Source organism: Tympanuchus pallidicinctus, unplaced genomic scaffold, assembly GCF_026119805.1.
Source record: "Tympanuchus pallidicinctus isolate F22 unplaced genomic scaffold, pur_lepc_1.0 scaffold22, whole genome shotgun sequence".
In the NCBI taxonomy this organism is placed as follows: domain Eukaryota; kingdom Metazoa; phylum Chordata; class Aves; order Galliformes; family Phasianidae; genus Tympanuchus; species Tympanuchus pallidicinctus.
The window spans coordinates 42,126,895-42,151,448 of record NW_026294739.1 but is presented as its reverse complement, the minus strand read 5'-3'; the positions used below and the strand labels follow the sequence as shown (position 1 = coordinate 42,151,448).

The 24,554-nt window shown below is 47.9% G+C and overlaps 1 protein-coding gene and 1 long non-coding RNA gene across 3 annotated transcripts in view; one reads left to right on the top strand and one right to left on the bottom strand.

The window, feature by feature from the left end:
• The window catches only part of PHAF1 (phagosome assembly factor 1), a 31,977-nt gene extending 12,717 nt beyond the window's left edge, over positions 1 to 19,260 (bottom strand). Inside the window, exons 1-8 of one of the 2 annotated variants that reach the window (XM_052685303.1) lie at positions 19,199 to 19,260; positions 18,853 to 18,960; positions 15,293 to 15,375; positions 12,383 to 12,466; positions 8,582 to 8,625; positions 8,227 to 8,306; positions 3,692 to 3,786; positions 199 to 296 (exon numbers count right to left, since the gene is read on the bottom strand). In XM_052685303.1, coding sequence (XP_052541263.1) covers positions 199 to 296; positions 3,692 to 3,786; positions 8,227 to 8,306; positions 8,582 to 8,625; positions 12,383 to 12,466; positions 15,293 to 15,375; positions 18,853 to 18,916 — 548 coding nt within the window. In that variant the 5' untranslated portion in view covers positions 18,917 to 18,960; positions 19,199 to 19,260. Of the gene's footprint in view, positions 1 to 198; positions 297 to 3,691; positions 3,787 to 8,226; positions 8,307 to 8,581; positions 8,626 to 12,382; positions 12,467 to 15,292; positions 15,376 to 18,852; positions 19,008 to 19,198 lie in introns of those variants that run through there. The other variant, XM_052685302.1, reaches the window with a different exon arrangement.
• On the top strand, positions 17,028 to 18,044 carry LOC128081760 (uncharacterized). Its single transcript, XR_008207388.1, has 2 exons — positions 17,028 to 17,340; positions 17,510 to 18,044. It is a non-coding gene; the product is annotated as an uncharacterized LOC128081760 (long non-coding RNA).
• Positions 19,261 to 24,554: the final 5,294 nt, after the last annotated feature.

The following is a 24,554-nucleotide window of genomic DNA, read 5'->3' as shown; positions in this document are numbered from 1 at the left end:
CAATGTTGGAGGACAATGCCTATGGTAACCGGAAAGAGATTTATATCTAAAGGCATTCTGCACACTGCTTAGTCCCTAAAAGACTGAAATAAAAAACTAAGTATAGATAACCACATTTAGCATTTGCAAAACCGTAGGTAAACGAGGAGGAAGTAGTGCACAGTAAATAATCAAAACCCCACAACCAGCCACACGTACTTGGTATCCTGCAGGCTGTTTCCATTGTAGATGTACATGCGTTTCACAGTCGCACCGTGTGGAATTTGCAGAGAAGCCAGACCATGCGCAAAGTTAGGCTGGGGAGACAGAGAGCCATCCTTGTTAGCCTGACACACTAGAAATTCTTCAGGACAAATGTTACATTAGAAATACAGGACATCTTACCAACACAGGTGAGTTTCTAGCCAAACACAAGGGGGGGTAAAATAAATAAATAACACATCCAACCTTATGCATGGTGTGAGCTTACGTTACACTGCTCTGGGATTCCCAAGCTGGGATGAAATGTTCACTGCACTGATCCACCAAAAGATGGCACTAGTTGGTCAGCGAGCCATGCACGCAATGAGAATTCAAGTTTTCTTGGTTTTCCCACCAACTAGAAATATAAAATTTGAACGGATAGCCTATTTCTCAGAACTTAAATACAACTTATTTAAAGGTAGAAATTATTTTTTCTCTTCTACTGTGTTAATTTCATCCCTTTAACATCGATGCTGGTTTGCAAAATGCCCTTATCTGATGAACACTCATTCATTGCATAAATTTTCTGCTCTACTTATCACTACATTCTCACACTTTCAGACCTTTGATATTAGAACTGACCTTCTTAAGAGCTCAGCCATTTAATTTATAGATGCACTTTCAACCCATACACAAAAAGCTACTTTCCTAGGATATTCTATTTGGCTTACGTTAGCTTTCAGCTTTTCTCTTTTGGATAAGGATCAGGGGGAAGACCAGCAAGGCTAACATCCTGGTTACAGATCACCCGACCAGGATGAAGAGGCAGATTCTACAAGCAGCTGTCAGAAGTCACACAGTCACTCACCCTTGTTCCTGGGGAGGATTTTAACTCACCAGATGACTGCTGGAAATATAGTACAGCAGAGAGAAAACAGTCTAGGAAGTTCCTAGAGTGTGTGGAAGGTAACCTCCTGACACAGCTGGTAAGAACCTACCAGGGGAGGTGCCCCCCTGCACCCACTATTCACAAACAGAGAAGGACTGGTGGGAGATGAGGTGGTTGGAAGCCACTTTGGGCATAGCAACCATGAAACGAATCTCTACTCTTGGGTAAGTCAGGAGAGGGGTCAGCAAAAACGCTGAAGACAGGGAAGGGGAAGAAGAATAAACCTCCACAATTCAAGAGAAAATAGAGACCTGCTGCTCCATGAGGGGCCAGATGGGATCCACTCGAGAGTGCTGAGGGAGCTGGCGCAACTGATTGCCAGACAGCTTTCCAACATTTATCAGCAGTCCTGACAGATCAGCCAAGGAGGTTCCAGGCAACTGGAGACTTCCTAATGCAACAGCCATCTACAAGAAGGGTTGGAAGGAGAATTCAGGCAACTACATGCCTGCCAGCCTGACCTCAGTATCAGGGAAGGTCATGGAGCAGATCATCTTGAGTGCAATCACCTACAACGTGTGGGACAGCAGGGGATCACGCGGGGTCACCAAAGGCAGGTCCTGCCGGAGCAACCTCATCTCCTTCTACAACCAGGTGACCTGCCTGGTGGATGAGGAAAGACTGTGGATGTAGACTATCTGGACCTTAGTAAAACCTTGGAGTCCATCTCCCACAGAGTTCTCCTGCAGAAGATGGCAGCCTATGACATGGACAGGTGTACTCCCCAGTTGTTAAAAAACTGCCTGGATGGCCAGGCCCAGAGAGCGGAGGTGAATGGAGTTCAATCCAGCTGGTAGCCAGTCTCAAGTAGTGTTCCTCCATGGTCAGGATTAGGACAGTCCTTTGATGATGTGAAGGGGACTGACTGCACCCTCAAAAAGTTTGCAGCTGGGAGGAAGCACAGATCTGCTAGAAGATAGGAAGGCTTTTCAGAGGGATCTGGATAGGCTGGATCAATGGGCTGAGGCCAAATGGATGAGGTTCAACAAGATTGAGTCCCGGGTCCTGCACTTTGGTCACAACAATCCCATGCAGTGCTATGCGCTTGAGACAGAGTGTCTGGAAAGCTGCATGGCAGAAGAGGATCTGGGGGTGTTAGCTGACAGCCAGCTGAGCGTAAGCCAGCAGGGACCAAGAAGACCAGTGGCATCCTTGCTTCTATATTGAGAAATAGTGCAGCCAGCAGGATAGGAAAGTAATCATGCCCATGTACTCAGCCTTGGTGAAGCCACATTCCAGATACTGCGTTCAGTTTCGTGTCACCCACAGCAGGAAAGACAGCAAGGCCCTGGAATGTGTCCAGAGAAGTGCAAAGGAACTGTGAAGGGTCTGGAGAACAAATCTTATGGAGAACAGCTGATGGAACTGAGGTTGTTCAGGCTGGAACAGACAAGGCTCAAGGTAGACTTCATTACTGTGCAACTCCCTGAAAGGAGGCTGTAGGGAGGCAGGGGTCAGCCTCTTCTCCCAGATAACTACTGATAAGACAAAAGGTTGCAGCCTCAAGTTGTACTATGGGAAGATCAGGTTTGATATTAGGAACAACAATGCTGAAAGAGAGGTGAGGTGCTGGCAGGGCTGCCAACAGACAGGAGGTGTCACCATACAGATAGGGCAGTGAGGGACATAGTTAGCAGGCACGGTGAGGTGGGCTTACAGTTGACCAGATCATCTTATAGGCCTTTCTAACCTTAATGATTCAAGTATTTCTTAACTCAGCTGACCTTTGTTACTGCTAACTGGTAACCTCACCAACCAGCTCCATGCTTCCTCATATGTTGAAATACAACTCCTTAAGAGCTAAGCTGTGATACGGAAAAAATGCCCCCACTTTGGTGGATTGCTCACACTTTGATTTGATGCGTTTCTGTTTTATTACTGGTTCCATACTGCACACATTCTTTTTACTGAGGATCACAGGCAATAAACTGAAAGCTGCCCCAACATCATACAAAATAGTTATGTTTTTTTTCATTAGCATAGGTGGTAGTCACAGAAGACGTGATCTTATTTCCAAAGATTTCAGAGAACACATTAATACATTAAATCATTCAATAATTCATCCAAACATTTAGCCAACTGTGCCAACAGGCATCACAAATAAAGCTCATTCACTTGGCTTTCTAAAAGCACTCGCACTGAAGGACACTTAAGACAAAAAACATATTTTATGAACCCTGTCCTAGTTTCGTTGCATAATCACTATGATGAGATTCAAAAATATCTGATAAAAAAAAGTGCTCCACATTAGATTGCTTAACATTTATGTATTTGCACAGAGGGAGCTCATATTTTTAGCAGATTCTTTTCAACAACAGAATTATTAGTCCTGGTGCACGATACAAGCTAAAGCTCTAAGCGTGTGCCTTCTGCTTTTCAGCAGGGGGAGAACGTTTAACTCCAAAATGAATATACAGCACAAATCAGAGCACAACTGAGGAGTTAAATTTCTTCCAAATTACTAGTTTCTTTTACTTGCAGGCTTGACGCTGTAGGTGATATTTTGCAAGTAGCATAGAGGCTAAAAGACTATCCATTAACCAAGAATGATTTGCTGACCTCGTACTTTGGAGTTTCAGTCCAGGAGTCTAGCTGAAAAGAAAACGACAGTCCTCTGAAATTGAGGTGAAAGAGTTGTTCAGCTGAATTATACACTAGAAGAGAAAAAGAAAGGAAAAAACAGTTACAAAAACTGACAAAATTCCCTAGCAGCTCAGATCAAAAGCACTTTCATAGCAGGTCAATTAATTCATTAGGTCTGAGGAGGTTGGGAGGAACACAGTCACTGGGCGCTAACTGGTTTGCTGCTCATTTGTTGCCATTGAAAGACAGCACTAAGAGAAACCTTAAATTTATTAAAGTAAGAGTTGCCTATGTAAGCCTGTAGGCACTAATATACCCCTAATGATGCAATTATACAATGCAGCAATCACTTAGCATCATTAAAATAGTTTCAGCAGCTACTATTACCACTAAACAACTCTGTTTGCTGTTGTGCGACACTTGTACAGCCCTGACCACGAGGTGTTTCAAGCACAAGAGCCCAGAAGGTTAGTCAGTTTGGTATTTCACACCACTGGGAAGCAAGGTCCTAGGAGAGGGGGGGGTTGAAAGCTCACAGGTCCCTCCCTGTTTTCACCAAGGGGAGGTCCAGCTCGCATGCTGCAGTAATACAAGGAAAGGCTTCAGACACACAAGTCCTGATCTGTTAGTAACAATAATTAAAAATAGCACCATCAGAAACATTCACTGATAGGACAGCTTTTAAGAAGGATAATAAATCAGGGCATGCACAGACTTCCAGTTGTCATCATGTCATAAATGTCCCGATTTATTGCAATAAATTGCTCAACATCATCTACAAACAGCAATAAAAGTCACCCCACTGTTTACTCTGATGAGACATTGTTTTGTGAAACTGTGGAAAGCTCAAAAACAGTGCCAGGAGACCAGGAGCTCAAGAACAGCTCTGGAACTGATGCTGCTGGGTTCAACCTGTCCCTGGTAGCCGCTGGGTAGAACACAGTGTTCTTCTGACACACGGAAGCTGGCTCATTTGCAGAAGGGTTTGAAAACAGCAGAGGCAAAACAACAAAAACACCACAATGAAGAAACTCCGCAGCAAGAGAAGCTTTCTTCAACCTATGCAGTTGAAATTGGTTCAGTGTTCTGGGGTTTTTTTCCTCCTTACGGTTTCATATTTAAGAAAACATAGCAGCTTATCATTTAGAGAGGAAAGGCATTTAATTGTGGCTTTGTTTTTGTTTGTTTGTTTTTAAAACAAAGTGCCTTTTAGATGTTCAGCTTCAGAGACATGTCACAAGATAGCTGTACGATGCCAGACTGCCCAGGATAGAAAAATAATGGTTAGGCAACAAGCACTAAGCTTTCAGAAGTCATCGTTTGTCTTTGCTGCAGAATGTGCTGGTTAAGAGCATTTTCCCTGACTGTCACTCACAGCAAAACGTGTGGGGAGAGGGAAATGTTTTGATCTGCAGGAAAATTACACAAGTCTCTCTCATGTGATAAATTATGATGCATCTTTTCCAAAGCCCACAGCCAGCTGGAGAAGTGTTTTTCCCCTAGTCATGCCAAGTGTGATATCTGATTATACACATCGCATCGATTCCCATCCTCTGCAATGTTTATTGATGTTGAGGTTTAAAGGGCAAGGAACTTATTTATCCCCAAGATCTCTCCCGCATGTCCCTCAAGATCCTATGCCACAAATATCTATGTGGTATATGGTTTTTAATTGTTAGGGGTTTTTGTTTACTTTTCTTTTCAAACTCACTACCCAGGTATCCTGCAGATTAACTTTGCTAGAAAAAGCTGAACTTGCAAAAGGACTGCTTCTTTGCTGCTGCATTCTGGGACAGGGAATGGGAGGGAGTCTGCCTTCCAGGAAAGCAGCAAAGTGTGGGCAGCTGGGAAAAGTTCCCGTAGAGAAGGATGGGACAAAGCCACAGCTACCAGCAGAGCAGAGCCAGTTCTGAGCAAAACAGAGGTAGATCAGAAGTCCCACTAGTCTCAAAACGAGACTTTTCCAGCACCCCACAAGAGTCAGAGGACAACCTGAGAGCTACAGAGCTGGAAAACAGGGGTCTCCCCCTTCCAGTAACACCACTGCAGCTCTTTTCTCTCCAAGTGCCATTCAATCCCACAGCCCTTACCCACGCTGAACAGCGCTCGGGCAAGCAGCCACATCCTCGAGGATGCAGCACAGGATGTGACTGCAGTAGAACCACTGGCAGGAGCAAGCACTCCCCAGCAGGAGCTCAGGTCAGAAGACCATGGAAGGAAGATGGAAAAGTGGTACAAAGCCTTGGCTTTCATGAAGCTGTTGACCTTCAAAGCACTCACATTTCAATCAGCTCCATGGCAAAGATACTACAACATTTCAAACTAACGTGGGCCGAAAGGGAACGAAGCTGGTTACAATTTTTCTGATGACTTTTCCTTTTTCAAAACCACTGACGGGGCAAAACCAGAACTGCTCATTGAAGGTTTCAAGAAAACAAAAAAACAAAAAAACATTGCTAACCTTTTGAAATACGCTTTGAAACTATCACTGTGGCCTGCGCAGAAAAGCCCTGCTGCAACCACGTTGGTTTAAGGGAAATTCAACATTCTGTAATGAAATTCTAGTGGATGTTAACACAGAGACAAACAGAATGCTCTTCATCTTCAGGAGTTTGCACTGGGTTTTAAGGAAAGTAACAGCACAGAGCAGGAGATGGCTGTGTCATGCTGTTGTTCATAGAGACTGGCTGCTGGTCCTTCTGTCACACTGCAGTGGGGGAAAGTTTCTTTTCCCTCCTTTCTCTCCCCACAGCAACTTCAATTTTTGGGGGCCATTAAAACACTATCATCATCCCTCCCACATGCTGAAAAGCTACTGTGTTGTGTGCTTGCTTGTTTTTGCCTTTCCTGTTTAAGGAAACAGGGAAAAAAAAAAAAATAAAAGACCAAAACTTTGCATTGCATGTTACACTTCAAGCATTCTTTATGACCAGACTGCTTACTAGAGAGCACTTAACTCTAAATAGGCTGTTAGTGGAAGATACTGGATTTCCAAAATTAAAACTGAACAAGCATTTGCACACTAGTGAAGCAGTGACTGAGGCCAACAGCTTAAATAGATTTGCATATCTACATGTCTCCAGGTGAAAACTACCATCAGATGAAGCAAGCAAACTTTAATTGAATGTGCCAGGTGCACGAGGATCTGGCAAGCATGAAAGCACATGATTCCAAACTACATATTTAAGTGCTCACGTGCAATTTTGATACAGTAATAAAACATGCTGGTCCTATCATAAACAATGCTTACAGCTGAGATAATTATTTCTAAGTTTCATAACACCACAATTTTACAATAATTTTTTAAATATTTGCAAATAGTCTTTGTCACAAAACAAATCAAAAGTTACAAATTGTCAAGGGCATGCAGCCATTTTTACCTTTCCTAAACTCTATGAAGTTCTTGTACACACTATTTCCATAACAGCTAACTGTAGATCTCAGTGTGCCTAAGAGAAAATGCTAAGATCACGACTGAAGTGGAATTTAAAAAGGCTTACTCTGCTCCTTGGAGTATTACGGCCTGAAATCTTCTGAACTTCATTTATCTCCATCTGATATTCAACCACCACAGCAGGCTTTTATGCAATGATATTACTTTAGCCACATGACCCTCCACAGTTAATAAACTCTGCTCTGTGATGTGCAAGAAACCAACTGCAGAGAATAGGCACAAAGACTGGATGTGCAACCACCAGCAACCACAAGAAGCTCCAGCCTTTCTGGGATCACCCTGACTACTGCAAGTGAACCCAGTAAGCTAAAAATAGAGGAAGATATCTCAACCACGTGCAGTTCGACTTCTTTCCCATTATGCCAGTTTGGGGCTCCATTTATTGAAGGTTCCTGAGCAGTTTAGCTACAAATATCCCCTTCTTCTGTTTCACCACTTGCTTATTCTCATCATCTAACAAACCCCCAAGGCGAACTCAATTTTCACACGTAAGCAGGGGACTTAAAAAATAACACTTCTGCTATAGAGGTGTTAAAAGGCCAAGTAGCTCTGTAAAAGCTATTGGGGGTTCAAATCAGGTTACAGAAACCCGCCCCAGTTCTGGTTGTGCTGCCCCCAAGGGGCACACTCCTTCACATAAAGGAGGCGCAGGGAGATGCAAACTAAGTCTCTCAGAGCACAGAGCTGGAGCAAACTGTCCTGGCTGCCTCTGCATGGAGATCAGCTCAAATGTCTGTATGTTCATGGTATACTTAATCCCTAAGGACACTTAAGAGCATACCATGAGGAAGAACGTGTAAAAACAACAGTATCAACAACAAAGCTCTGAATTCTCTGGTTCTGGCAGTTCAAGAGAGATCGTTAATGATATCTGAGAGCAGCATTCTGTGCCAATGACTCCAGCTATAAAAACATGGCCACTCTGGAGCACAACTTCAAATCATTTGAGAACAGAAGTCTCCACACATTTCTCCAGGCAGACATACAGGAAAGGCTTTATAGAAAAAGGTCACTCAATCTAGGTGTACTTCTCATTCCCAGAAATATTTTGGCTTACCTCCTGGATGCGTTGCTCCAAACGACTGATCAATTTGTTCTATGGTTGGAGCAATTGCCTGAGAGTTAAAATGGACACCACTGAAAAACAAAACAAAACGAGTCTGCCCTAAGAGCACTGAACGGATGAGTATAAACGTTTACTAAAGGCAACAACACACTTAAATTGGAGAAGTCTCAAGACTGAAGGAAATTAACAACCTTGCTCAAACACAATATTTGGTTTTCTACATTTATTTATTAACAGCTACTGTTTTCTTAACGAGAACGGTTGAAAAGTGAATTCAGAACAAAAAAAGGAGAGGAAGCAGTCATTGGAATCAAGAAAAGATTGTTGAAGGTCTTAAGTCACTTACCAATATTTTAACTTCACCTTAGTCAAGTCATAAACTTCAATCACCTGAAACACAGGAAACAAACATTACCACATTTGCACATCATAACAGAGGCAAATTCTTATCAGAAGGCAGGAAAGGCAAAGGCATCTTGTAGTGCTTGGCCTCTCCCTGTCAGTTCTGCTAGGATAAATCTCAGACTGACAAACTCCAAGAACTCATTCAGCAATTAACATCCAAAACAGTACTGAAGAACAGCCATGGACTCAGCATGGTACCCCTGGATCCTGTACAGATCAGTACTGATGTGCAGACAGCAGCCTTTCCGCTAGCATGCCAGCATCTTGATTTCTGCACAGACTACCCTTAGGCAAGACCAAAAGTAATCCAGTCAGGGGATCCTCAAATGAAAACCAAGCAGCAGGCCATCCTTTGGGTCACTCTTACTACCTTGAAGAATGCCTCTACAGGACAGCAATTCCTAGTGCTGACTGCACCACTTCCACTTCCCAACTTTTTTTTTTTTTTTTTTTTTAAGGAAAGGATGAACACAAAAACTAAACAGTAACGTTGCATTTCCATCTCTCCAAGCACTGCAGAAAATGTGAACAGTAGTCCACAAGGAACCAAAGCCACAGTTCTTAGTTTTAATGTATTTCACACTTCATTGAATGCTCCAGGGGAATCCCCAGAGTCATTATTAGGCATGTTAATACTACCTATGGCTCTTTTCTTCCAAACACATTATTGCAAACTGGCATTCAAGACTGATTCTGTGTGATTTTTAAGTGACTGTTACTAGATTTCTGGGGCTACACTGGGCTTTAGGATGATTCTAGATAAGCAAGTAATCATTGTCAAACAAAGTCTTCTTCCACCCTATATTCGTGTTCCTCTGTCTGCAGACAAAGGAAAATAGGCAGAGCCCACCCTATTTGCTGTCAAGAAAATGTGCTCTTCATGCTTTGGAAGGATGCACTGTTCAGCCAGAGCACAAAGCAGAACTCCTTGCCTCTGTGTGTGGCTGTAAAGCCCAAAAATATCGCCAGTGAAGAAGGAAGTTTTTGGAAGGAAGGAGGTTTGGGAAAATGCCTGGCAAATAACCCTAAATAGAGCTACTTGCAATGCCCAAACCACTATATATTAAAAAATGAAAGAAAAATCAACATTCAGTGGTATGCTGTTGACTCATAAAAAGCTGGAAGAGTTCTCTGAAGCATTTCTAGTTTGCCTGGAAAGCCCACATGTTTCAAGACATACGCAACAAGCGTAGCACAAAGCACGTAACTTTAAAATTATGGCAAAGCTCCCCTAAAGCAGCACAGATTTCTCAACAGACAGACACACTCCTGCAGTTCTGCTGAACACGAGACAGAACAGAGAGCAACAGAGGAGAACAGCAGCACGTTGCAGCACGAGGTGCCCACGCCATGGAGAAACGCGCTGCCAGCAGGCACCAGTTTGCCACCAGCCCTCTTCCCACAATTTGGGTGGAAGATCGATCCATGTCAACATTGCTTTTTGCTTACCACAAAGAAAGAAACAAGCACAACTCGGCAAAACTTAAATCTAGTCCAAAGATCTTGTCAAAATCATGAAAGACACAGACTGAAGAAACAGCGCAGCAGGCCCCAGCACCAGAAAACAATTCATTTTTGAAGCCACAGAACATTAGCTTGACTCATCCTACATATAGGGGAGCAAACAACTGAGAAGACCAACAACAATTGGCTGCCTACCCCACCAGAAGGTAGTTAGTGGCCTAGCAAAGTAAAATCTGCTCTTTAGCCACATGGGCTGCTTTGATGGATCACACTGACTACAGATCACAAATGTGTCCAGGTGTCTTCTAACAGCACTAACAGAACAGCACTGTAAAACTAACTTCTCCCTACCCGAGCTGGACAGGAGTCAGTGCAGTAAAATTCACAGTAGAGCAATGCTTTCAGAATCTGACCCAACCTCCTTCATATCAGCTACAAACTCACATAACATCTGCATTGCTTTTGCTCCTGAAAGTGAACAGAGGGATTGCACAGACATCCTGGCGCTCCCTGAACAGAGGGAGGGAATGTTTTAGGAGTACTGTTACCATGAGCTACTTTGGCTCTGTCAAACTTTTCTTTCAACTTCCTTCTCACAATCAAATCCAACAGCAAGACTGCATTTAAAAAAAAAAAAAAAAAAAAAAAAAAGCCCAACAAACAGAAACAAATCACAGAAAATGAAGAAGGAAGAAAAAAATGCCAATTCTTCCACTTTTGCTGCTGCTGAGCAACACTGAAAACAGTGTCACACCTCAAAAAACAGGTATTACTTATTCTAAACCCACACTTTCTTACAACAAGTGCTGCTGCTCACTTCTAAGCAACCCCACAGAATTTCTTCTGCAAAGCTTCTGGAGCAGTTTTACAAGTAGTTTTCATAGCACTGTATGCTTTTACACAGCTTTTCTCTCTGGAGCTAACAAACAGAAGATACACCACTTTGATCACTGAATGGCTACATACCAGAAGAGGTTGGTCGGTGTGTTTTGTCTTTAAACAAAACTCTAAACGTCATAGGGAGAAAAGCCAGGCAAAAATCCCTGCGTGTTTCTTACAGCACTGAGTGCTGAAGTGACACCAAAGCAAGACCTTCAAAAATTGCTTGGAGATGCAAAGACAGAGCAAATGCTACCTGCAGTAATTCAACAAGAGGACAGTGGCATTCAAATGACTGGAGAGGAGTAAGACGTCTGCTTGGCATGATTCAGTTTTGAATTCTACCTCCTCAGAAAACAATTTTTTGCCAAGATCTACTACAGGTGTAGCTTATATTGATAAAGTTCTATCTGACAGAGAATACGTGAGATGTTATCTTAAAAACTGTAAATGCAAGTAAACAACTTGAATAACTCGAAGTTCCAAATCTTAACAAAAAACAAAAGGTCGCGTTGTTGTAGGAATGAGTTTACAAAACAGAAACTTTTGCAAGGCAGTTACAAACTGAAATCTCCTCCCAAAAATGCCTGTGTTTCAGGCTACCACTGCCTCCAATAACCACAGAGTTGAGCTAGACATAACAATTTTACAGCAGAAGCATCTGAACAGCTTCAGCTGCTGCTTCAGCACGTTCTTCAAATGATTTGGAGAGAGATGTTTTGCTGCTGCTTGTATCAAGTAAAGACAAGGCAGTTGCAGCTTCTGCCGCTGGGAGTATGGATGTGAGCACCATGTTCCAAAGTACCTCAAGGGTAAGCACAGATTTTCTGGCACAGCATTTAACCCACACATCTGCTTTCAACTGCTACACATCCAACAGCTGGGCAGCTGGAGCAGGGCACTCACACACCATTAGCCCCATCAACCCCTGGGTGCTGAGCAGAGAACCGTGCTCAGATGGCTGTGTGCCAAAGCCTGAATCTGTGATCATCCCAAATGCCAAGAAAGTTAGATAGAAAGATTTTAAATGCCGCAGTTATGAGAGCTTTTTAAAATGCTATAGTGATTCAGCTGTGTCTCTGCAGTCCCACAGTGATCCATTTCACATCACTTTTACAACAGACTTTTGGAGATCATAAATGCCATGGGAGGTTAGCAACCACCTGCTCTTTATTTTGTGTCTTAACCACATACAGCATCCTAGAGAGGCAGAACAGCACTCAGTCACCTGAAAGAGCAGATGCAAAAAAGAAATGCAGTTCGTTATCACAAGGCAGCACTAAATATGGTACATTAAATGCATAGAAGGATCACACACTTATTTACACTACTTTAACTGGCAGTATTATCCTAGGGTTTAGTTTTGCACCTTTTCTTTGCAGGAGGGGTGTTTTATTACCTTAAGTCTCTGATTGAAAGCATCAAACAGCAGTTTGATTCCATCCTGAGTCAGGTTAAGGATGAGGTCGTGGCTAAGAGGTGACTGCAAAACAAGAAAAGCTGTTAGGCCTATAATTTCAAGGCTTCTCCGTTCAGATATATAATCCTTGTACAAACGGGTTACCTTGGAAAAAACAAAACTGCCTCAGAAAACAACTCTTTGTTCAGTGAATACGTATAAAGCAAACACATTTAGCCAAAGCTTCCAATGCCATCAGCTGTCTTACAGCTAAAATTAGGGTCTCTGAATCTTGCAAGAACTCCCAGAAGGGCATCTGTCCATTAATAATTTGAGAGGGAAAACAAGCATCCTCAGAAACAAACACATCAAGCTTAGTATCACACACAGGCATCACACAGGGGCCGTCTGCCACAACCCTGGCACACGGAAATAACACATCTTGCACCACAGCAACGACATCACTCGACAGAAGGACAGCGAGAGGGTTCTCCACTTCAGAAAGCCAGGAGTGTCACAGTCTTCCTCAGGCCTGAAAAGGAAGGCTTCAGACTCTTCTGCTGTGAATTTTGGTTTCCTTAGTTACTGTGAATCATAACAACTCAAAGTCTAATTTGCAGTCTGCTGGAGTCAATAGGAGACATTCCACTGGCTTCCCTGTGTCTGGACAGGCTCCACGCCACCTCAGCCCGCCGCAAAGCTCTGGAAGCAGCTCTCCTGCACTGGTACAACCCATGCACATACAGCCTGCTGGTCCTAGTTCAGCTATTTGGTAGCCTACCACTTGAAGCACACTCGCTTTGAAAACCTCTACCCTCCATTTCTGTCTGCTCAGAGGAGGAAAGAGGCTACATGACAGGCTGGTGGCAATACTCGTGCCCTACAGCTGCTCCTGTTGGTTATCTAGCAGAGGGCTGACATGGATTGGGACACCTGGGGCACATTCTAGCTTCTGTATGAGCAGCCACATCACACAGCCTTTTCTTAAACAGTCTTAAAACTGCTACTCTTTGTTCTACTGGAGGAAGTCTGTGTTTTGACTGTCAGAACTCTAGTTTTCATCCCAAGTTTTCTCACCTCCTTGCTGCCATGCCAGCATCATAGCCTGAATACTTCTCTGCAACTCCCACCCCTTCCCAATCCGCATTCTCAAGGTCACATTGCTAGGTCCAAACGAGCCTGAGGGCTTCCAAGGCCCTGTGCTGCTGATTTCCCATTCCCCCTGCCTGCTCCCCTCATGCTATCTGAAAGCCTAACAGCACCCTGCACAGCAGTAATACTTCACCCACAATTGCTGGCAAAGCTCTCGTGATACAGCCTAGAATTGAAGCAGCACTGCCTTAGAGTCACAGATCTGAGAATAAAGGTCTAATTCCGATCCTAGGAGGGTTTTTTTTTTTTTTTTCCCCCCTTAAGTCCCTTACAAAACAAATTTAGAAAGCCTACAGATGCAGGAAAAAAAAAAAAAAAAACCACAACAGGATGCACTATATCTAAAACACAACAGCATGGCAGCTCTGAAATGGGACATGATCTGCATCTCCCTGGTATCTAAGCAGGCTATTCCAAAAGTAACGAGAGCATTATAAGGCATCCCACTTATGTCAGATTAAAAGGAGGGACGTGGGCAGATTTAATTGCACTTAATTGTCATATTAATTTTTGGAAGGAAATGCTTGCTGCCAGAGTTCTAGAATCAGAAATGAGGTGGAACAACTTGAAATAAGTACATGCCCCATAAGAGGCACAGGTCCTTCATGCCTTCTAGCACAGGACTGCTCACCCTGTGACTCTACAAAACCAAGAGGAACAGCAGCCTCACTGCTTATCTAAACAAGCCTAGAAATAATTCTGAAACATACTGCAATAAGACAACTAAAACACCTCCAAATGCATCAAGTATACAGAGCTACAATTTCAATAACTGAACATTCAGTCATCGTGAAAGCCAGGAATCCACATGATCTGAAACAAAAGGAGTAACTCATCTAATTACATGAAATGCGTATCCAGCAGGAAACCACCAGAGCTGAGCTTGTTCCTCAGCCATTCAGTTCTCACTGTAAATGCATGAGACCTCAGTCTGTACTTCTAAAATAAAATTAAACATTGGCAGACTTTGCTTTTTTCCTGATGCAAAGATCTACAGCACATGCATATCATCTTCTGACTGCAGTGCATTTCACATAACGTGCTTGGGGCCTCCTCTGCCCCACATCCTTCCCCCTTCCTTCAAAGTAAAGTTGGTGTATAATACGTTTGCTTCATTCAGCACAATGGTTTCTGCTTTAGTCCTCTTTTGTACAAAGTATATTAGGAACTAACAAATCTTCAATTACAAATAACGATTAACACGTTAACAGATTTAAATTACTGCCCCTCCAGCAGATTGATTTACAGATCCAGAGAAGCATCAAAGCGTTTCCTCATCACCACCCAACCAACCACCAATACAAGGAGTACTCAGCTCCAGGCTGCCTGGGGGGTGGGGAGTCCCCAACCCTGGGGTGTCCCAGAGCCGTGTGGATGCAGCACTGAGGAACATGGGCAGCGGGCATGGTGGGCTGGGCTGGGGTTGGACCTGGGGGTGTGAGGGGTCTTCCCCAACCATAATGGTTCTAAGATTTGAATAATACTGTAACACTTGACAACAACAATCTAAAAACAGGCTAGAATTATCCCGCAAATTACAGAACATTTCCTTCCTCATAGGGAAAACAACAAAAGCACCTCACCACCACATCCACAAAACCGGTGTCTGTTAAACCACTGCTGTGTGCTGAGGACCATCACACCCGATGCAGAACTGTTCAATTCTGAGTCATACACATGCTAGCATGACACAGTACCAGTGCAGGCCATGGCACCCAAACACAAGGTGAGAGATGTGAGCAGACCAGCCGTACTCACCTGCTCGCTGTAGAGAACCTGGACGTTCTTGACGATGCGGCAGTGCTTCTGGAGAATCGCTACAGCCTGAGCCAAAGGCATTCCTGCAAAAACAACAGCGGCATTTCTCCAGTTCGCAGGCTGGCTCACCCCACGTTTGGCAGAAAGGTTACAGATGAGGCAGAGTGTCACATCATTGGCAAACAGTGCATTACGACACACAGGCACGCAATGGACCGAGGAGCCCCTACCTGACTCACGCTATCAGCACAAACCCGTGCTCTAGAACAGAACGGCCATTGTTTACCCACCAGCTTGCAGCATATAAGAAAAGTTGGGCTGGCCACCAGTCAGCGATACGACAGCCCGGAGCAAATACCCGCCAGTGCCAGTCAGCATTCTCATACACACTCCACAAGTTCCTGGGTGCATTTTATGGTGTACCTTTCAGTCAGGCCCGATAAGCGACCAAGCAGTTGTACAAGACAGATAAAAATACAACATATTCGCAGCAGCTCTGCCGCTACAGCTGTTGGAAGGCACTTTATCTTCTCAGCTTACAGTTTCTTCAGCACACAGCAGCTTCCAACAGCAAGGGATGGCAGATTTGATGAGGGAAATCAAGTGAAGATAAAGATACTCCAGCTGCGGCTCCGGGGCCTTTCCAAGTGGCGTGCAATCGTGCTCCTGGGTTTGGCATTTATAAGATAGAGCACAAGCTCATAATTTCAAGGTTTTATTCCTCAGTAATTGGCGCAAGTCAATTATGGTTTAGTTATCTGACATTCTGTTTACATTCCTCACTCTTTCCTCCTCTACTTCTTGTTCTTAAGCTTTAAGCAAATTGCCTCCATTAGAAAACTTCAGCAGAGGATCTACAGCTCCCTTCAGCTAACAGCTTGGGCACTGGAGCTCTCAGACAGCAGCTACGCCCTTCATAGCGCGCACACAGAGCTCCAGAGCACTTTCCAGGTATTACCTACGGAAAAAAGGAAACACTCAACTATAAACCACACATTGCTCCCTCCATCAGCACCCGTTCTGCTTTAGATCTCCTAACACTGCAGGAATCTTAGCAGCACAGTGCTGATCTATGTGCCTGTCACTGCTGTGCAGGGCAGCCCTCCACGAAGCTGTGGCAAAGTTTGATACATTAGACCTACAGTGATGCCATCTGTAAATACTGTATACAAATGTTTCTGGCAAAACTGTTTCCAAAAGCGTGAGCTAACAAGAAAAACAAAGCAGGTGGTTGTGCCTAGAAGTCCTACACCAGAAAACACTACAAATTCCAAGAGATAGTACTCTTTTTGAGTATCTATCAGCAACAGTAACAAAACAACACAAGCAGAGGCACACAGTTAAGCAGAACCGCTTCCTATTTGCCAGGAAACAACAGCCACCTTGCAGCCTGAGCAGCTGAACTCTGCAGCCTGCTTGGAAAAGACAGTTAAGTGGCAAATAGTGTTACCAAAATGGAACAGCCTCCTGCTGCTGTTAATGAATGTAAGACCAAAGATGCTGCTGTGAAAGCTATGCATCCCTTAATCCAGCAGAAGCTGCGCTTCCAATTCAGCAAAGGTGATTTCAAAGCATGAGACTTATTTCCAAAGTCGGTGCTTCCCAGGTACTTGCAAAGCACACGCTCACAGCAAGTGCCAGCAGGGCTCCCTCAGAAATCCACGTGGTGGAACACAAACCCAAGCTGGGTTTGTAGCCCAACATAACTGCTGCAACCGTGGGTCATGCAAACAGCTCACATGACAGCATTACTCAGAGCTCTCTCACACTGCAAGCAAACAGACGTGGGCTGACTTCACTCTGTTTTGCTGAGAATCAAGCAGACTTCGCCATGCAACTGTGCATTAAAGCTACGAACAGGAAGCTAAATTCTCCAGGAGCAGCACTCAGAACCCAAACATAGAAAGGACTGCATCCTCCTTCTCCTCCACTAACAGAGCCAAGGGAAGAGAACTACTAGGGTAGCTCTCTTCACTCTTGTGGCACTGACACCCTGATCCTCAGTGGAAGCACTGATGGGAGCTCCAGCCCTGTGTCTTTCTGAAGATGTAAGGAGAAGACAAATCGCAATGCGCCAAAGGGAAATGAAACATCACCAAAAAAGAAAGTATAAAAGGCAGCAGAAACATAAGTGTACCTTAGAAATTACACATCTAACACTAATAACACAGCTATAGGCACTGCAAAATAAGGATTTAATTGTTCTCTTTCAAACAGCAGGAATGTAGCCTGAGAGGTGCGGCGACCCAGGCACCCAGCCGAGCACCAGACTCAGCCTTGGTGAAGTTTTTCAAGCTCTGGTCATGCAGTGAGTCAACAGTGAAGCCAGAAACAAAATCCAAGAACTCATGTGAGAATTGCTCCCGGCATTTCCCCCCAGCCATCTCCAGTGCAGGCACAATGCTGGGAGCCAGGCAGCAGGTCAGGAGTGCTGCCACAAGCGTGGCTGAGAACAGATTTACATGGGTGCTGAATGGAACGGCAGGGCAGCACAGATCCCACTTCCAGCAGCACTTCCACTTGCATGGCCAGAGTCTCCACCAGCAGGGACGCAGCACACAGCACCGTGAACACAGGGCAAAACGTTTGGGTGCCGAGTCAGCCTCCTGCTCCGTACCACCAGGTCATGCTAATTATACATTAGACTCATCACGTGGTGGCTATATTTACTCCAAGAATTACAGCTGAGCTTCCTCCCTCTCACATCTATGCGTGTACACACAGACATAAACACAGTATGTAGTTTTAGCTATGAGATTGTCTTAATGGGCTTCTTTGGTGGGCTCTTGGGAAAACAAGAGTCACGCTTCCATCCTCCCCTCTCTCTTTTTTCACTTTTCTTTAAGTAAGGAAATAGGGGGGTTGCCAGTGCAGCGCACACCCCAGCAGTGCTCATTAACACCATTTCAGATCGCACCTGTTTTTAGGCAACGCCTGACGCAGAGGGCAGCACTGCCTAGGGCAGAGGGTTGGAACCGGGTGGGCTTTGAGGTCCTTTCCAACCCAACCACGCTGCGGTCCCACGAATCCACACCCCCAAGGGATCACAGACCTCCAGGCACAGTGCGAGGGCACGGGGGCGGCAAGGAGACCGCCGGGATTTCCGAGCGGGATACCGCGCCGATCGGCCTCCAAAGCCCTCTAAGGCTCCCTCGAGCCACCAGGCTGCACCCAACCCCGACCTCGCCGCAGCCTCGGCGCCCGCTGCCTCCCACGAGCAGCCCCAGCTCCGGCCAGGAGCACGGGGCACACACACAACGCGCAGGGAGGGTGGGGGGAGTAGGGGGGTGTCAAGCTGGAAAACGGGAAGAGGAGGCGGCCAAGCGGGCGGGGGGCACGGCGGGGCACAGCGCACGGGGGGGGGAGGGGGCAAGAGATGGGGGGGGGGGGGAGGGGGGCAAAAAGCGCCAGGGCCCGAGACAAAGGGAGACAGCGGGCCGGGGGGGGCAGGGAGCAGGGAAACAAACAAAGCGATGCGGGGCCGGGACGGCGATGCGGGGCCGCGCAACGCGATGGAGGGGGAAGGAGAGCCGCGCGGGGCCCCGCGGGCGCGGACTTACCCAAGGTGAACTCCCATTGCTCGTTCCCCAGGGAGCGCTCGGGAACCACCTCCAGGTCCAGCATTGGCGCGGAGGCCCCGGCGGACGGGCAGCGGCGGCGCCGGACCCCTGCGGGGAAGCGATGAGGAGCGGGGGGGGCCGGCCGAGGGCTGAGGGCCCGTGTCCCCCGCCCCGCGCGCCCCGCGCCGTCACCATAGCGACCGGCCGACCGGCCCCCCGCCCCCTCCCTCGCCGCCCCCCTCCGCGCGGGCGGGAGCCGCCGCAGTCCCGCCGCACCGACAGAGCCCCGGGCGCGAGGGGGGGGACACAGCCCCCTCCCCCCCCGCGCCGCGGGGCCGCCACTCACCTCACTTGCGGCTGCTGAAAAAGCGCTTTGCGGCCGTCGTCAGGCGAGGCCGCGCCGGGGGCGGGGCGGGAGAGGGGGCGGGGTCAGAGCGTGGCCGCGCCCCTCCGCCTCTCGGGTCGGGGCGGGGAGCGGCCGCGGTGCGGGAGGCCGCGGGTTCGAGGCCCGCCGCGGGTTCGAGGCCCGCCGCGGGACGGGACGGGGTTGCGGTGAATGAGAGGCGTGGGATCGCTGAGCATCTCGAGTTGGAGGCGGCCCGCACGGATCGCCGAGTTCAGCCCCCGTCTCCTCACAACGCAACTCGGACCCTACGTCTGAGAGCCGTGTCCCAATGCCGTGCCCGCCGCCCCCCGGGGCGGAGCCGTCCCCTCGCATCCCCGACCCTCCCCCGACGCCGCTCCGCGCCGTTGCCTCGGAGCAGCGCTGGGAAAGCCAGCCAACAACGAGGAAAAACCACCGAACCCCGATCTCGTTTTTCTGGTTGAAGCACAGGGGTGTGGAACAAAGGCTCGGGTGGAAATTGGTAAGTGGCACCAGGCAGCTGAGCCGGGCGAGCTGGGTGAGTCATCCAGGAAGAGAGCAGCAAACGAGGTCAGCGCTGCGGAGCGAGCAGACGCTGCGGGGTCCCGCATGCTCCGGGCACGGCGCCGCGGGATCGCTGCGTCGGAGACCTCGAAGCTCATTCAGTTCCAATGCCCCGCTGCGGGCCGGGCTGCCGCGCATCAGATCCGAGCGCCCAGGGCTTTTTTCTCCGCGATCCGTGCCCACAAAGCTGCCCGCCGTGCCGAGCGAGGGCTTTCAGGAGAGAGGGGATGCTCTGGAGGCTGCAGGCAGCAGGGAGGGACTCACGTCCCTGCTCAGCACTCCCCAGCCCCGCTGTGCTCAGCCCTAGGGGCGCACGTGGCTGGCGTCACCTCGTGTGGTAATAACAGGGCTCTCCCAGGGGCTGCGATGCCCCCAGGCCCCACCACAGGCACACATCGGGGCGTTCCTCGAGAAACCGTCATGATTTAATCTCCTCACTGTGTCCGTATCATAGAACCACAGAATCATTATGTTTGGGAAAGACCGCTCACATCCCCAGGTCCAACCCAGTCCACCCCCACCGTGCCCACTGCCCACATCCCTCAGTGCCACATCCCCACAGCTCTGGGACAATCCCAGGAGTGGAGATTCCCCCCATCCCTGGGCAGCTGTGCTGCTGCATCACTGCTCTTGGGGAGAACAAATTGTTCTTAATATCCCATCTGAACCTCCCTTGGTGCAAGGTGATCACCATCACCTTGCCATCACCTCTGATCCTGAGATAAAGGGAGCATTAAAAAAACCTGGCAGCAGTGACAGGAACCCACAGCCAGAGCAGGAACCCTAGGGTTCCAGAACCTGGCACAGGCTGTGTCCTCGCTGCTGCCATTCCCAGTCCCTTGCTTCCTTGCTGCTGGACCGAAGTCACAGCCCAACCACAGGGAAGGGGAAAAAAATAATGCAAAAACTACCAGGAGCGACCAGAAGCACAGCAGGATGAGCAGCGCTGATGGTGAATGCGGGCTGCCCTCTCCCGATGAGATTTAACAATGCACATTGCTTTCACAGCTAGAAACATTTCAAAGCTAACCCTGCCTGCGTGCCTGGCTTCCCTGTGCTGGGAAGCGGGTGGGGAGGTCTTCCCTCACCCAAGTGCACAGGATCTCAGTGGTACCAGCATCACTTCCCAACCCTGAGAGTTGGGCTTTTCCCTCCTTACCCATGTGTGCCATTCACAGACCTCAGCCCATCTGGTTGCACTTAAAGCCGTGATGCATGCAGGGCAAAATCTAAATAGGCTTCACTGGGAACAGATTCACCCATTGCTCTTTTATTCCAGAGGCTGCTCAGCCTGGGAGCAGTGCACGCTGTGATGCAGCACGATGCTGCCCTGGCCTCCCACATTTTGGGGTGATGGTTTTGTTCTTCCCAAGTTACTCAGCACAATGCTGCACTCAAGTAGGACAGCGCAAGCAAAATGATGCTCGGTTCTTCCTTTTATCAATAACTTTAAACGGGGGTCCATGCCCACTCAGAGGAGCAAGGTGCTCCTTCCAGCCCAGGATGGGCTGCAGAACCACAGACCAACTGCCAGGCTGATAGCTTTGCCAAGCTCTTCCTGAAACGGGGGTATCTTCAGCACTGGAAGCCAAACGTTGGGCAGTAGGAGGCAGCAGCAATGTGCAGCCTGGGCAGGTGGATGGACTCAGGCGGCAGAATGCTGCGGGGTTCAAAGCAGCAGTGAAAAGATGTGCTGCTGCAGGGTAGTGAAAGGATGCATGCATTCCATGAGCCCACTGAGACCACACCCTGACAGCCCCTTGCTCTGCAGAGCAGAACTGAAAGCAGAACCAAAAAGAGGATCCGTCCTTGGTGTGGGAGCACCTACACCAGCAAGGAGGGAACAAGGGGGCTCCTCAGCAGCACCAGGTGGGGAGCAGGAGCTGCTCAGTGACCTGATGAGGAGCAAGTGGCCCAGAACTGCAGCTCCCAGCTGGTCCCATATAAGACTGAGCTCTATCCAAGCTGGCAGCTACCAGAGCTTCTCCCAGTCAGTGCTGTCTCATGTAGGCACGCTCTAACCCTAACACCACAAACCTGCCCAAGCCAGAGCAGGAGGAGCAGCAGCACCTCCCAGCCACCATGGTGCATCCTTCTGAATCCATCAACCCCCCAGCTGAGACAGACCAAGATCCCTGTTTGAGGGAACAGCTTCTGTATCAGCATGGGCAAGGGCCAGGAGAGGCACTGCAAACACTGTGGAAGAAAGCACAATGAATAAATAGAAGAGTTGAGATGGAAGGGACCTACAAATGTTCCCAAGTCAGAGGTCCAAGTGCAAATCCTCAGGAAAGAAACCTGCAGACATCCATTCTGCAGCATAGGAAGTTCCACACAAATCTGTGCAAGAACTTCTTTAGTGAGGTGAAGGAGCACTGGAACAGGCTGCCCAGGGAGGTGGTGTAGTCTCCTTCTCTGGAGATGTTTCAGACCTGCCTGGACACTGACTTGTGCGACCTGGTGTAGGGAACTGCTTTGGCAGGGGGTTGGACTCGATGATCTCTGGGGATCCCTTCCAACCCCTACGATTCTGTGATTCTGTGATTCTGTAATTCTGTAATCCACCAAGGATGACCATTCCTGCCCAACTGCCATGAAACAGCAGCCTGCAGTGCTAAAACTGGGCCAAACATTAGCCAGGTTTTGTACATCCGAGCGAGAAAGATATCCAGTGAGGAAACCCAGCAAGAAGTCTTGGCAATGAGCAAGGCTGAAGTAGGCAAACTTTGAGCACATTGTGCAGCAAGCAGGAGGAGCTCAATGGCAGAGCTGTGGGATGCAGTCTGCGCTCCCAGGCATAGGCTGACAGCAGGAGATAGCTCTCCATAGGAGGACACAGCCCAGAACCGTGACTGTAAGCAAAGATTCACCGCAAGGACTGGGGAGGCTTTGCTGCCCACTGCCCAGCCTCCCTCCCTCCACCAAACACTGAATTCTCCACTGTCAATCCTCGCTGTCAACTCCGCACAGCTCCACGAGGAGGAGATGTTTGTGTGGAAAGATCCGGCAAGCATTTATCCACAGCCACAAGCAAGACCTCAGTGTAGGCACGTTTTTGGTGAAAAGCAGATTGGTGCCCGCAAACTTATGGCAAACCTCCTTCCTTTAGAGAAAAGCAGTCTAGGACACACAAGGTCACCATCAGGAGCCCTGTGGGCACCACTGAGGAGCCAGCAGAATCCAACCAGCTTTGGTCAACGGAAGCACAGCCATCTCAGTTCTCAGCACCCTGCAGACGTTTGGGTTTTGCACAGCTGCCCACTGTGGGTCACAGCAATGACTGGGTTTGTGCTCGGCTGTCCTGTGTTTTTCCTCCTACTCCTCAGCTTGAAGAAATGAGCCCGAGGCAATTTTGACATTTTGTTTATCTCAATCTGCAATCAAGAATGATGTTTAATAAAGTTCCTGAGCCGCGAGCCTGAGCAGCTGCAAGCTGTACAGCAGCCAATGAATATGCATGCTCTGGGATTTGCATTTTGTTGCAGCGTGGACAGCACAGGAGGCAAATGAGTTACAAGAAGCATCACCCATGCAAATGCACCTCTCTGCTGTAACTTCTCACTGTAATTCTCATCCTCGAAGCCACTTTCATAACTCACATATTTGCATTGGAAATGTCCTTACAAAATAGTGTACTTTAAATAAATCAGCCCTGCTTCAGTGCAGACAGGATAGATTCCTGCATTACCCCTGCAATAAAGCAATGTCCTGAATTAAAGGCAGCCTGAACATGGCAGTCCTGTCAAGACCCCAGCAGGCCGTGGCATTTTGGACATCTCCAAAACCAACCTTCCTTCTTGTAACCTCCTCCCCACTATGTGGACATGGCTCTTGTGAGACACCAGAGTACAGAGGAACAAAAAAGCATTCCCATTTCCATCACTGCCTGCTACAGAAGTGGGACCGAGAGCGCAGATCAGGACAGCTGCCACCAAAGGGGGCCTGGGAAACACTCAGGCTTTGAAAACCTAACTAACGTGGGAGAACGGACCACATCGCAGCTTCTCTCAGGGTAAGGGGCTGCATAACTGCAAGAGGTTGGAAAGAAAGCCAGGAGTGACCGCACGACAGGCAGGAGCAATTTGGGAGCTTCAGGAACACGGAGTGGCATTGCTTGGTGTCTGGTTTTGCTTTCAGGGCTCATTCCTTCCCAGCTGCAGAAGCGTTCTGGAGGGCTCACAGACAGCAGGCGCTGCGTCGGGCACTGCCTGCTCCATTTGCAGGAAACACTTTCAGAGTCTGAAGTTACTAAAACAACTGCACGATTCTGGGACGTGATCAGCACCATCCCGTTGGCTGCTTTAAGGTTTACCTCCTAAAATCCTGCAGCTGCGTAGGAGGGTTTCAGATGTGGCAGTTATCACTCATATCTGCCCTGCTGTGCTTTAACTGTGGTTCCTCACCTCCAACATGTAAACCACCTTTATTTTGGTCTCCTCGTCCACAGCAGTGTGACCTTTAATCACAAAGCAGTTTGAGTGGAAAGGGACCCTGAAGGCCGTCTGTTCCCAGCCCTGCACTGAGCAGGGACACCCACAGCTCCATCAGCGCTCAGTTCCCTGACCTTGGCTGCGTGCAGGGATGGGGCAGCACCAGCTCTGTGTGCAGCCTGTGCCTCACCGCCCTGAGCGCGAAGGACTTCTTCCTTACCTCCCCTTTTCAGTGGGAGCCCACTTCCCCCACCCTGTCCCAGCAGACCCCATTGAAGAGCCCACTGCCCCCATCGCGGTGTGCCCCCACTGGAGCCTCCCAGTGTCAGAAAGGACCTCACAAC